Below are 13843 nucleotides of genomic sequence, written 5' to 3'. Positions count from 1 at the left end.
GCTTGCCTGGGAATATACTTAGAAGCTACCGTTGCATCAAGCCAATTTCCCGCGTTTGTGATGTCTTGCACAGCCCCTCGCCCACAGCCCGCATAATTCCGCCTGCAGCTACTCTGATCACCACAAAAGTGCTTTTCCTAATTCCCAAGTCAGCAGACTGTTTTACGATCCTCTCTTACCTGTAAGACGGTGCTGTCTACAAAGCCAAAGCCGTCCTTCAACAGGGCTGTGATGTAACTGAGATCCATGCACAGGAACGGACTGCCCGAGGTGAAGTTTTCCAAGTTATCACACACTGAAAGGGAGGGAGAGTGAAGAGGAGAATTTAAGTTTGCCACCAGGTGGCAGGTGTACGATTTTCTCTCACTAGAGACTTAGGATAAGCGAAGCAGAATTCTCCCCGTGGTTGATGCCCGCGAGTCGTGGAGACTGGAGCTGTGCGCATTGACCGAGCCTCTTGCATATATTCCATCTCACCCCTCAAATGGATTATAGTTTACTTAGTTTTTAATTTATTTTTAAAATCTTTTAAGATTTTATTTATTTCTTTGACAGAGAGAGACACAGCAAGAGAGGGAACACAAGCAGGGGACTTGGGAGAGGGAGAAGCAGGCTTCCCGCTGAGCAGAGAGCAGGATGCGGGGCTTGAGGCCAGGACCCTGGGATCACGACCTGAGGTGCAGGCAGATGCTCAAGGACTGAGCCACCCAGGCACCCCGCCCCTATATATTTTTAAAATTTTATTTATTTATTTATCAGAGAGGAAGAGGGCACAAGCAGGGAGAGTGGCAGGTAGAGGGAGAAGCAGGCTCTCTGACGAGCAAGAGCTGGACATGGGACTCGATCCCAGGACCCTGTGATCATGAAACTGAGCTGAAGGCAGACGCTTAAGCGTCTGAGCCATCTCAGGGTTGTTAAGCTCGGGCCCCGCATTGGGCTCTGCACCGGGCACGGAGCCTCCTGCGGATTCTCTCTCTCCCCATCTTCCTGTGCCCCTCCCTCTCTTCCCTCTTCTTCCCTGCCTCTGTCTCTCTCCCCCTCCCTCCTTCTCTGCAAAAAAAAAAATTTAAAAAGTAAAATTTTTTTTCTGTTTTAATATTTCATGCAATATGTGAATTGTACAAAAAAGTACAATTTGCTGATACTATCCACTGTAGGAAATAAATCTTTACTAAAGTATTTGAAAAAAAAAAATGGGCAAAGGACCTGAATAGACATTTTTCCACAGCAAACTTACAGCACCCAACAGACACAGGCAAAGAAGCTCAGCATCACTCATCATCAGGGGATGCAAATCAGAACCACAATAAGGGATCACCTCACACCAATCAGAATGTCTAGTGTCAAACAGAAAAGAAATAACAAGTGCTGGTGAAGATGTGGAGAAAAAGGCCCCTGTGACGTGCAAACTGGTGCAGCCTATGGGTAAGAGTACAGAGGATCCTCAAAAAATTAAAAACAAATACCGTGTGATCCGGTAGTTCTACTACTGCCTACTACCCCAAGAAAATGAAAACAGTAATTCAAAAAGATATAAACACCCCTGGGCTTATTACACTATTTAGAAGAGCCAAATTATGGAAGCAGCCCAAGTGCCCACTGATAGATGATGGATAAGGATGGGGTGCGTGTGTATGTATACATAATAATATACGTATACAATGTACATTATACATACACTATTTATTATGTGCACACACACACACATCTTCTATATATATGTATTCATAATACACACACATACACACAATGGAATATTAGTAATAACAAAGAATGGTACATTGTCATTTGTTATGATGTGAATGGATCTAGAGGGTGTTATGCTGAAATTCAGTCAGACAGACAAAGACAACTATCATATGATTTCATTTATACATGGAACCCTCCCCCAAAAACCAAATGAACAAACAAAGAAAAAAACAGACTCTTTAATAGAACTGGTGGTTGTCAGAGGGAAGATGGATAGGGGGATGGGACAAACAGGTGAAGGAAATTAAGAGGTAAAAACTTCCAGCTGTAAAATAAGTCACAGGGATAAGTACACCACCGGGTGTACTGCAACAGTGTTGTATGGAGACAGACAGTGACTATATTATTACAGCAAACACTGGGTAATGTACATAATAGCCCAACCTATATGTCGTATACCTAAAACTGATATAACATTGTATTTTAATTATACTTCAATAATAGAAAAAAAAAAAGGAAGGAAGAAAGAACTGTAGAAAAGAAGAAAAGGTTTTCACCATCTCCCCAAAGCCTCTTGTATTCCCATGGATTTTTATGCCACTTAATGCTTTTAATTCTGGGCAAAAATGGGAAACTAGGCTTTCTGCTGACTGCGGTGCTCTGGGTCACTTTCAGGTGACTGGAGTTCACAGGCACAGAGGCACAGACTTGCCTTCATGGCTTCCACTAGCACTTACCTTCCCTTGCTTTTCTTTCAAAATCTTCAACTTTTAAAACACCCCCCGTTTCATAATCTACAATGAAACAGTAGCTCATGTCAAAAAGCCTTCAAGGAAACAAGGAAATTCATCCTAGTGATATTCATAATAATGAAAAAAAAACAAAAGTGAATTTTCTAACATTACAGAACTGGCTAAACAAATATGACACAGCCATACAATATAATCTGTGTAGTCTATTTTATTAATAATTATTCTATGTATATTTAATCACAATAAAAAACCTGACCTAAAAAAACAGAAAATAGGAAAAAAAAAAAAAAAAAAAAAAAAAAAAAAAAAAAGAAAATAAATTCCTGTCTCAGGCCATCACAGAGCATACATACATTCACAGAGCTAACAAAAAGCATTACTATTGTGATAAGGAAATAGAAGTTATCAAGGGGGAGGAAGAAACTTTTTGGGGTAATGGATGTCTTATTTTGAATTTGGTGATGGCTTAATGGTATATGCCTACGTCGAAACTTAGTAAATTATACAATTTAAATATTTGTATTTTATTTTATATCAATTATATCAACAAAAATGTAAAAAAAATAGACTTCATATGTATCTCTTTACACCACTTTCTAGCAAAAGGTTCTAAATCATATTCAACCTTCCACTGCGGCAGCTAATGTCATTCAACAGCCAGCACTGGAGAAGAGTCGTCAGATCACTTACGACAAAGCATTTCAAATACTCCTCTTCTCCCTTTCCCTTCCCCAGGACAGCTCTGCCCAGTCTCCTCCCCAGGCTGATTCCCGGAGTAAACTTACCAATCATGTCTGTGTCCACAGCACGATCGTAATAGTAAGAGAAAGCATAGAAGGAGCTCTTCCGGACCTCGTCTGGCTGGTGAAGTTTTCCTTGGACCACCCTCAGCACTTCAGCATAGCAGGGCTCGAAGCCCATTTCCCCTGCCAGGGAACCATGAGGAAAATGAGCGCTCGCTAAGGCAAGCTGCCGGAGCCAACAAAGAGACACCAGGAGGATCAAGGAAAGCAGCACACTGAGGCTCAGGACAAAGGGCTGACAGAGATGAACAAGCTTCCACAGCCCTGTCACTCTGGACGAAAGGCACCTGCTTCCCCACGGCAGCTTCCCTCCTGAACCTGTTCACCACAAATTGTCTTATCCAGCTTCAAGCTGCTGTCTAGCCCATGTTCCTTGGTATTTATGAGAAGCATCCAGAAGTCTCAACACTGGCTTCACTGGAAACACTGAGATTTTTCCTTGATTTTAAGGTCTTTGCTTTTTATAATATCTAAGATGAATTATTCTTTCTAATGTCTCAGTTTTTAGTGTTACTATAATTTAAAAAACTAAACATTAAGGGCACCTGGGTTGCTCAGCTGGTTCAGCGTCTGCCTTTGGGTCAGGTCATGATATTAAAGTCCTGGGATCGAGTCCCACATCAGGGAGGAGTCTGCTTTTCCCTCTCCTTCTCGCTCGCTCTCATTATTTCTGTCTCTTTCAAATAAATAAATAAAATATCTTTTTTTTTTTTTTAAGATTTTATTTATTTATTTGCCATAGAGAGAGAAGCGAGAGCAAGCACAGGCAGACAGAGTGGCAGGCAGAGGCAGAGGGAGAAGGAGAAGCAGGCTCCCTGCCAAGCAAGGAGCCCGATGCGGGACTCGACCCCAGGACGCTGGGATCATGACCCGAGCCGAAGGCAGCCGCTTAACCAACTGAGCCACCCAGGCGTCCCAATAAAATATCTTTTTAAAAAAGCAGCTAAATATTAACAGAATTTAAAATTTCTAGATAGAGTTTCTCCTTGCAGAAGTCAGAGACCCTTAAAGCATTAGGCCCAGGTTGAGAACAGGTTACTAATGGATCCGCATAGCACTTGTGCAGGGAAAGAGCAGGACAGAGGGACAATTGCCTTGTTTGCTGTCATTTCACATTATTCCTTTATGGCATACCAAGATCTATCTGGAATGAGTCCCTTCAAAATACAAGCTTCTCTTGAGTTTTGGAAAACATTTCCCACGGAACTTTTCCAGACTTCTACTGCAAAGATAATTTCAACCAGTGAAAAAACATCACTTGCCTTCTTTGTTGCCACCATACTGGTATTTCACACCCCCAAAGATCCACTCTGCTTCCAGCCATCTTGGTAGACAGGCACTTCGGAAAGTGTGTCCATCAATCCCTGAAAGAAGCCAGAGCACAGAGTAAGAGGCAAGGATGTGAGAGCGTGTGTGAAAGTAGAGACACACGCATGCAAGCGAGAAGCCAATCAAGTTGAAAGGAATTACCAAAAAACAGGTAGTTCCATGACTTCATCCTACGACAGGAATTCTTAACTCAGGGTTCACAGATAGGCTCTGTGGGGTTGGTGAACCCTCTGAAACTACAGATAAATTTTTGTGCATCTGTACATTGGGCAGAGGGGTCCATGGCTTTCAACATGTCTCAAAGAAATCCCAAACCTATAAGGTAATGAGTTCCCTCCCGCCTCAAAAAAAGGGGAAAAAATACTGTTCTACTTTTCTCATTAGTTATTGTGAGGCTTAAATGAAATATATTTGGAGATGTTTTGTAAACTCTGAAATGCTATATAATCATTACCACAGTAAGAGTTTACTGTGAGCCAGGAACTGTAAAAAGTATATTAAATGCAAAATCTCATATAAGGTGAGGAACAGGGAAGAGAAAGGTTAGCTAACTTGCCCCAAATCACAAAGCGGGACTGAACCCCGATCTGCCTGTAACCGCTCGACCACCTCTGAAGAGAGGAAGAAAGTTGCTCAGTCACCCCACCTAGCAAGTGGGCTGACGCTGCTCGCTGCACCGCCCCTGTACAACTAAGGGTCTGAGCAAACTGCCAAATTCACTCTTGGAGCTTTGAATTCTGCACACTGCAGCATCCTGGTCAAGGTGTTCGCCCTACATACAGACTTCGTTCTAGAAATGGCTAATAATGTATGCCAAAACAACAGAATGCAACACGAAGTAGAAAAAGAATCTGCTATCATGTCCATTATACAACACATACTACCTAAATGAGCAGAAGCCTTTCATCCACAGAATCACCGTCAAGGAAGAGGAAAGGCAAGCTGAGGATGGGGGTCACTCTCACCAACCAGCACAGGTACCCAGACGAACCTTCTGTTTCCAGGGCTCCCAGGGTTGCGAGTCTTGCAGCTTTCAATCCAAATCCCAAGTAACTGTAAAACACAGGATTGACTAATTTCATGCTGGTCCTGAAGCTCCCCAGCCTAAAGCTAACTCTTTCAAGAGCAGTATGGATTCTCTCCCTCTGGAGGGAGGAAAGCCTTGTTCTCTGTGACCTCTTCAACTTGTGTGGACAAATGGTAAGTTCCGTCCAGTTCAGATCAAGGCCATCCAGAACTTTCCATGCCTATGATTTAAAGGCCAGAGACAGTGACACTTTCTAGGGTCTCACCTTGGGAACCATATCCAGAAAAGCTCTCATTATTTTAGCTTCCAGCCCCACTGGGATCAAATCTAAGGATGGATTTTGAACATCTGAAAACAAACTCGAAAGGAGGTAGCTCCGAGTTTTAGCTGAAGATCCTTCAAGTGTCCTCTCTCTAGAAAAAACTTTTTTTTTTTTAAGTTTATTTATTTTGGGAAGCGTGGGGGAGGGACAGAGAGGGAAAGGGAAAGGCAGGAGCGACAGAGGGAGAGAGAGAAGTGGGACTCCCTGCTGAGCAGGGACCCTGCTTGGGGCTCAATCCCAGGGCCCTGGGATCATGACCTGAGCCAAAGGCAGATGCTTAACTGAGTGAGCCACCCAGGCACCCCTCTCTAGAGAAAACTTTTGACTCCTTAAGTTATATATTTTTGAGACCAAGAATGGAGAAACCTCTTGGGTCCCTGGGCTTCGGTAAGTGGCTTTGGTTTCAGTTACCAGACCTCTGGGGGTTGGCAGAGACTTTGAAAGGCTAGTCAGATGCAATAACAGATGTGAAAATGCTTTGAAAAGTTAGAAGAATCATATAACAGGAAATATTACTCTGCTCTGTCCCCCTCCTCACCTGTGTGTATAGAGCTTATAAGTGCTGTTAAACATTTCAAATGAAGTGAGGTAGCCGCTAGGGGTTTGTTCCAGGGTTTTCTGCAAATCGGAAAAAGCAAAAAGACTATTTAAGATCTGCAAATGTCTGGAGATGTTACCACCACCATCCCTGTCCTTCCCCCAAAAAATCAGAGATGAAAGAAACAGACTAAGCTGCGGATCTCACAAGGCTGGAGAAATCAAAGGGACCGTGAATAGTGAGGGGACAAGGGGACCAGTCATTAATAGACTCCACTCGACCCATCTGTGGCAGAGCTGCTGTCTGAAAATGGGCCACCACTTTCTTGGCACCGTGACATACCTGCCAAGTGGGCTGCTAACCAGGCCTTCATGTAAACAACTCACCTCAAACTGGGGTAGGAACGTAATTTGAGTGGAGGCCCCCCCCAGGTCCAGGGTCCCCACAGTCTCCCGGCTGTGGCCATGCAGCTGACCTGTAAATGAGAGCCAGCTCTGAATATCTTCTGCTTCCGGGACAGCCCAGCACTCCTCTGTCTGCAATCTCTCTCCTGCTCCTGCATTCGGCAGGTGTCCATAAACACTCCACTGCTCCCCAGCCCCGAAGGCTGTTATGTGTGCTAACCTATAAGGACGCCTGTGGCAGCTGAGGCCTTGAAGACAGGTTACAAACATTAACTTCCTAACTCTTCCTTTCTTTTTTTTTTTTTTAAACACAATACAAGCAAACAAGGATATTTACTCTTTGACCCCGTGTGAAACCCAGTTAACGTCTTAGAATAAACTTGAGAATATATTACCTGTCAGAAAATTCACAGTAACCCAAGCTAAGATGCCTGAAAGAGAGAGAAAAACAGAGACTGTAACTCAGAGCATTCCCCTCTGATCTTCCTTGACCTCATTTTTGTTCTTTTTCTCTAAAATTTTGTCTAAAACACACATTTTCCTTTTCCCTATTCTTCCATTTCCTCTTAGCCCATTCCTCCGTGCTTATTTGTCTCTCCTTGTTTAGTTCCTTTTACTTCCACACCCTCATCCCTGTTCCCAGTTCTTTTAATCACATCTTTTATTAACTCTAGCCCTCTCCCCTCAGAACACGTATTAACACTTCTCCCACCTTCATAAGATCCATCCATGATGCTAACACTGTCATCTGGTACCAGGAAAGGTGACTTCTTGAAGATTTCTCTTACCTAGAGAAAAAGGGAAAAACTCTGGATTCCCCAAGGCAATAAAGAAGATTTCCATATTTGGGCTGTATCTTATTAAGCCTTAAAAAACTACACTCTTTATTTCCCTAGATAAAATTTTAGCAGAACATTCCTTTTCCCTAAAAAACTAGAGAAGGAACTACAAAAGCCATTCCTGGTTTCTTGTAAAAACAAAAAACGTAGGGATTCCTCTGACTTTAAAATAAATCTCAACCAAACTATCGAAATGTATAGGTGAACTGGACTTAGAAGGCATATATTTGACGCCCTCCAGCTCAAATCAGGATCCTGTCATTTTTTTACAAAGTACCTTATTAATACTGCCTGGGCACGAAGCTAGGAGGACCCTTTCCCACTTGATTTCTTAGACGGCAAGATAAACGGATGGGAGAGAAGAGTTGGGCCTGGGCAGCTCCTGAGGCTACAGAAACATTTCTTCTACTTTCACACCAAATTCTTCAGGCCTTTGGCCGTGCTCATAAAGGGGGCTCATGTCCATAGGCTGGGGTACTCTGCTGTCAGCCCCTGTTAGATTCTGGCACACGGCTAAGGCCTCAAGAGTCCACAGACACCCCAGTTCTAGATTTATTTATCCTGTTTCAGAAGATGGGAATGGACATCTCACCCACTCTTGACTCCCCATAAATAAAGGTCAATGACATGGGTGTTATGTCTTATTTTTTTATATGATTATCATGAGGCAGGGGAGACTTTCCAAACAGAAATAGAACAACTCTGGTCTGCTGGCTGTTCTCATTCCTGACAGGATGAAACACCTCCTGTGAGGACCTCTGGACTCTGTTTCATCCAGGAAAAGCCAGTCAAGTGATCTATAAATAAGCTTTTAAAGCGAAGACAGGGCGCCTGGGTGGCTCAGTGGGTTAAGCCGCTGCCTTCGGCTCAGGTCATGATCTCAGGGTCCTGGGATCGAGTCCCGCATCGGGCTCTCTGCTCGGCGGGGAGTCTGCTTCCTCCTCTCTCTCTCTCTGCCTGCCTCTCTGCCTACTTGTGATCTCTCTCTCTGTCAAATAAATAAATAAAATCTTTAAAAAAAAAAAATAAAAAAATAAAGCGAAGACAGATGAGCAAACAGGAATAAACACAGCGAGAGAGTTTTCCGCTCTTGCCCTCTCCACTCTTCTCCCCCTGCCCACAGTTTATTCCTAATACAGAAGCCAGAGTGGTGCTTCTTTACTTTTTTTTTTTTTTTAAGATTTATTTTTATTTATTTTAGAGAGAGAGAGAGAGAGAGAGAGTGCCCATGTGTTGGTGGGGGAAGGGGAGAGGGAGAGAATCTCAAGCTGACTCCACACTGAGCACAGAGCCCAAGGCCAGCTCAACCCCACAACCCCGAGATCAAGACCTGAGCTAAGAGCTGGACCCCTAACCAACCGAGCCATCCAGGCATCCCCAGAGTGGTGCTTTTACAACAGATGTCATATCCTGCCTCTCAGCTCATCCCCTCCAGTGACTTCCTTCTTAGAAAAAAAAACAAAAAAACCAAAGTCCTTACACTTGCCTTTAAGATCCTACATGATAAACCCCTCATGTCTCTCTGACCTCATCATCTACTTCCCTTCCATCACTCACTTCCCCTTCAGCTGCAATGACCTTCAGGATGCCCTTCTTTGAACATAACACACACATTCCATGCTTTAAGCCTTTGCACCTGCTATTTCTTTAGCCTGGAAAATTCTTCCTACAAATGTCTTATATAGCTAGCTTCTTTATTCTTCTCAGGTCTCTGATCAAATGCATCTAATCAGTGAGGTCTTCCCTGACCATCCTGTTTAAAGCAATATCCCTCCACACCAGCACCAGCACTCCCTAGCTGACATTCCCTGTTTTTTCTTTCTCCATATCACCTACAGTACCTGACATACTTTGTAGTGAGTTGTTTAATTTCTGTCCGCTTACAACTAGAATGCAAGCTCTCCAGGACATAAACTGATGTCAGTTTTTGCTCCCTGCAGCATGTCCCCAGGAACTTCACTGGTGCCAGTACATAGTACTGGTGCCAGTACATAGTACATAAATGAATAAATGAATGGGAAATCAGGATTCAGATTCTCATGCAGACCCAGTAGGCAGCTTGTCCTTGGATAAGGGACTTAAGCCCTCTGTGCTGATAGTCACAGGAAAATGGATTTTGAGCTCTGAATTAGCACACATAATAATCATTTTTTGCTGTTCTTTTTTAAAAAAAATTTTATTTATTTACTTGAGAGAGAGCACACACACATGGGGAGGGGCAGAGGGGGAGAGAGAAGGAAAGAATCTTGAGCAGACTCCCAGCTGAGTGCAGAGCCTTACTCAGGGCTCGATCCTATGACCCTGAGATCATGAGCTGACCCAATACCAAAAGTTGGACTCTCAGCCAATGGAGCCACCCAGGCATCCCAACTGGGATTTTTGTTACAATGGGATCCCACCTATAAATATTCTTCACAACATGTAACTTAAATCTTACTAGTTTACATGGTTTTTATGCAAAATAAATGTTCAGTAATGTTAAAAATTTTGAGTTTAAAAAAGCTTTTGACTGGGGCGCCTGGGTGGCTCAGTGGGTTCAAGCCTCTGCCTTCGGCTCGGGTCATGGTCCCGGGGTTCTGGGATTGAGTCCCACATCGGGCTCTCTGTTCGGCGGGGAGCCTGCTTCCTCCCCTCTCTCTCTCTGCCTGCCTCTCTGCCTACTTGTGATCTCTGTCTGTCAAATAAATAAATTAAAAAAAAAAAAAAAAAGCTTTTGACTTAAAGTTTTTATCTGAACAAGAAGTTGAAATGGACAAATGGCTAACAGACATATGAAAAGATGCTCAACAACTCTCATCATCAGGGAAATGCAAATCAAAACTGCAATGAGATATCATCTTGTACCTGTCCGAATGGCTAAAATAAAAAACACAAGAAACAACAAGTGTTGGGGAGGATGTAAAAAGGGGGGGGGGGACACTCATGCACTGTTGGTGGGAATGCAAACTGGTACAGCCACTGTGGAAAACAGTATGGGCGTTCCTCAAAAAAAACCAAAACCAACCAAACAAAAAACCCCCAAAAACTAAAAAACCAAAAAAACAAATTCAAAGGGATACAAACACCCCTATGTTTATTGCAGCATTATCTACAATAGCCAACTATAAAAGTAGCCCAAGTGTCCTTTGACAAATGATGGATAAAGAAGATGTGGTATATATAAATGATGGACTATTACTCAGCCATAAAGAATTAAATCTTGCCATTTGCAACAACACAGATGGTGTTAGAGTATCATGCTAAGCATAATAAGTCAGAGAAAGACAAAACATATGATATCTTACTCATACGTGGAATTTAAGAACTAAAACAAAGAGACAAACAGAAAAACACACTCTTAACTATAAAGAACAAACAGATGGTTACCAGAGGGGAGGTGAGGGGACATGGGTGAAATACGTGATGGGGATTAAGGGTGCACTTAACACGATAAGCACTGAGTAATGTTCAGAATTGCTGAATCACTATATTATACACCTGAAACTAGCATAACACTGTATGTTAACTATACTGGAATTAAAATAAAAAATTCAATTAAAAAAAATTTTTATGGGGACGCCTGGGTGGCTCAGTTGGTTAAGCAGCTGCCTTCAGCTCGGGTCATGATCCCAGCGTTCTGGGATCGAGTCCCACATCGGGCTCCTTGCTCCGCAGGGAGCCTGCTTCTCCCTCTGACTCTGCCTTCCACTCTGTCTGCCTGTGCTCGCTCTCGCTCGCTCTCTCTCTCTGACAAATAAATAAATAAATACATCTTAAAAAAAATTTTTTTATGATGGGGCGTCTGTGTGGCTCAGTCATTAAGCGTCTGTCTTCAGTTCAGGTCATGATCCTGGGGTCCTGGGATCAAGCCCCACATCAGGCTCCCTGCTCAGCAGGGAGATTTTTTTTTTTTAATCTTTAAATCTTTAAAGATTTTTTTTTAAAATCTTTAAAAAAAAACTTTATGCTGAGAGAAAGAAAACACATAAATGAAGGAACATAAACTGTGTAATTACATTTATATGAAATGTAAGAACAAGAAAAACTAATCTACAATGGTAGTAAGCAGATCAGTGGTTGCCTGACTTTAGGGGAAGGGAAAAACGAGTGCAAAGGGGTATAAGGAAATGTCTGTATCTGTCAAAATTCATTTAATGGTACACTTAAAACATACAAATTTTAAGTTCTACCTCAATAAAGTGGGCTAAACAGAATTTGTGATTCTGCTTTAACAAGGTAGGAGAATCAAGAATATCATGGACAGAAAGTCCTTTAAACTTTAGGAAAAGCTGTATAAATTCAAGAGCAATGGTTAAATATGTAAATAAGCAGCTAGAATAAGAGCACAGTTACCCCAGCGCCTTAGCCATGGTGGAATACTGAAGGCAGCCGTCACACACTAAAGAGCTAAAAACCCACAAATAAAATATTCACATGGGGAAAAAGAAACATCCAAGATGCAAAAAACTTCAAAAGTTACCTCAAAAAGCAGAGCCTGGGCTTTCTGTTCAGGCAGTAAGCGCAGTCCCGCTGTTGCCTTCAGGACCACTGGGGTTCTTTTCCAGTGACTTCGGGGGATTGAGTCTTTCGCCACCTCTAGGAGTCCTTGAACAGTCTCAGCACCCTTCAAGAGAGGTGACCTACTCATCCAGTGAACAGTTATTTAGGGGCACTTGTCTCTTCCCTTAACATGTTCTGGAGGTATTAAGAGTGAGGCAGCAGAGGGCTCCAACCACTCTCTGCTCTGGAGGAGAAGAAACCCAAGAGAAGTAGGTTTCTTTGAGGGAAAATCCATTTAATTTTGATTGAGTAATAACAGAAATGATTCTGTTATAGCATGGTCATTTTAACTGTTATTTTGTGTCTCATAAATTAGCTTGAGGCCAGAAAGTTAGGTATAGTAAAGAAAACACTGGATGTGGAGTCAGAAGGCTTGCTTGCTAGCCCTGTGGCTTAACAAAGGGGCTTGGTTTCCTCCATATATATATATAAACATATATATATATGAGGGAGATACACCTCAGACCACTAGAAAACCGGTGAATGCATTAGATGAGGCAGAGTGTGTGTACTTGCCACACAAATGCTGGTATACAGAACACGTCAGGTTCATATCTGCATCACTAGTACCTACACGCAGAGTACATAGCAGATCCTCAATTTATGAAATTAAAAACCATTATTTTAAATCCACTGTTTCCCTGAGTGAACATCTAATCTGACAACAGGCTGCCTCTAAATCATTCTAATTATTAGCAACCACAACACAATCTTCTCTAAATGTCAAAATCAGTTTCTGATAATGTAGTTTGCTTTCAACAGCTCCTAATTTTCTGATGCATTTACCACTTCATAACAGTATGCTGAGAAAATAAACTTCTTCTCAGTTCTTCAAGTTCAAGCCACTTTTTCTTAGATTATATTCTTAAGTAATCTTTACACACAACATGGGGCTCAAACCTACAACCCCTGAGATCAAGAGTTGCATGTTCTCCCAGCTGAGCCAGCCAGATGCCCCAAGGTATTTTTTCCCCCAAGCCATTTTTAATATAAGGTTTTCCTTTGGTCGATGATTATGCTTATAACACAGAACGATACCTTCACATTTGCTTCCAAACTTCAATATTCTGCTTTGTTCTATTTCAGTGTGGCCTCTGACACAGTGGGTGTAGCACATTATGGGTGCTCGAATGTGAAATACAGTGACGACAAAACTCTCCATTCATCCTCTAATACCAAAGATTTTTGTTTTCATGAGTTTTTTGCCTAATTTCCAGAGTACAAACATGCACGGTCTGTCCCAGACCAGGGTACTTGGAAACAAAGTTCACTGGGTCCACACTGCCTCAACCGCCCTGCTGATACCTCACACTCAAAGAGAACTCCATGTCCACCTCCTGCATCTGCGCTCATCAAGGCGGTTGACAGCTTCCACTCAAAACCTTAAACAGTAAATACAAAGGGCACGAGCTCTAGAAAGGTGGCGCCATCCGTGCATGTCCACCATCTGTTCCAGCTTCCTTCTGCCTACGCCCTGGTGAGCTCAGGGTGTATGATTTCTGGCATATAGCTGAGGACAGAAAACTGGTCTTACCTACGCCCTGGTGAGCTCAGGGTGTATGATTTCTGGCATATAGCTGAGGACAGAAAACTGGTCTTAC

General features: G+C 42.6%; 1 protein-coding gene across 1 annotated transcript in view; it reads right to left on the bottom strand.

Moving 5' to 3' along the window:
* ENTPD5 (ectonucleoside triphosphate diphosphohydrolase 5 (inactive)) overlaps positions 1-13843 on the bottom strand; it is a 47201-nt gene that overhangs the window by 3074 nt on the left and 30284 nt on the right. Inside the window, 10 exon segments of the mRNA XM_059373774.1 lie at positions 180-295; positions 2427-2483; positions 3227-3367; positions 4507-4608; positions 5565-5626; positions 6461-6540; positions 6847-6935; positions 7260-7295; positions 7577-7652; positions 12163-12306. Coding sequence (XP_059229757.1) covers positions 180-295; positions 2427-2483; positions 3227-3367; positions 4507-4608; positions 5565-5626; positions 6461-6540; positions 6847-6935; positions 7260-7295; positions 7577-7652; positions 12163-12306 — 903 coding nt within the window.

Source organism: Mustela nigripes, chromosome 13 (genome assembly GCF_022355385.1).
Source record: "Mustela nigripes isolate SB6536 chromosome 13, MUSNIG.SB6536, whole genome shotgun sequence".
Taxonomy (NCBI): Eukaryota; Metazoa; Chordata; class Mammalia; order Carnivora; family Mustelidae; genus Mustela; species Mustela nigripes.
Note: the sequence above shows the minus strand (reverse complement) of the source record. Positions and strands in the feature narration are given on the sequence as shown.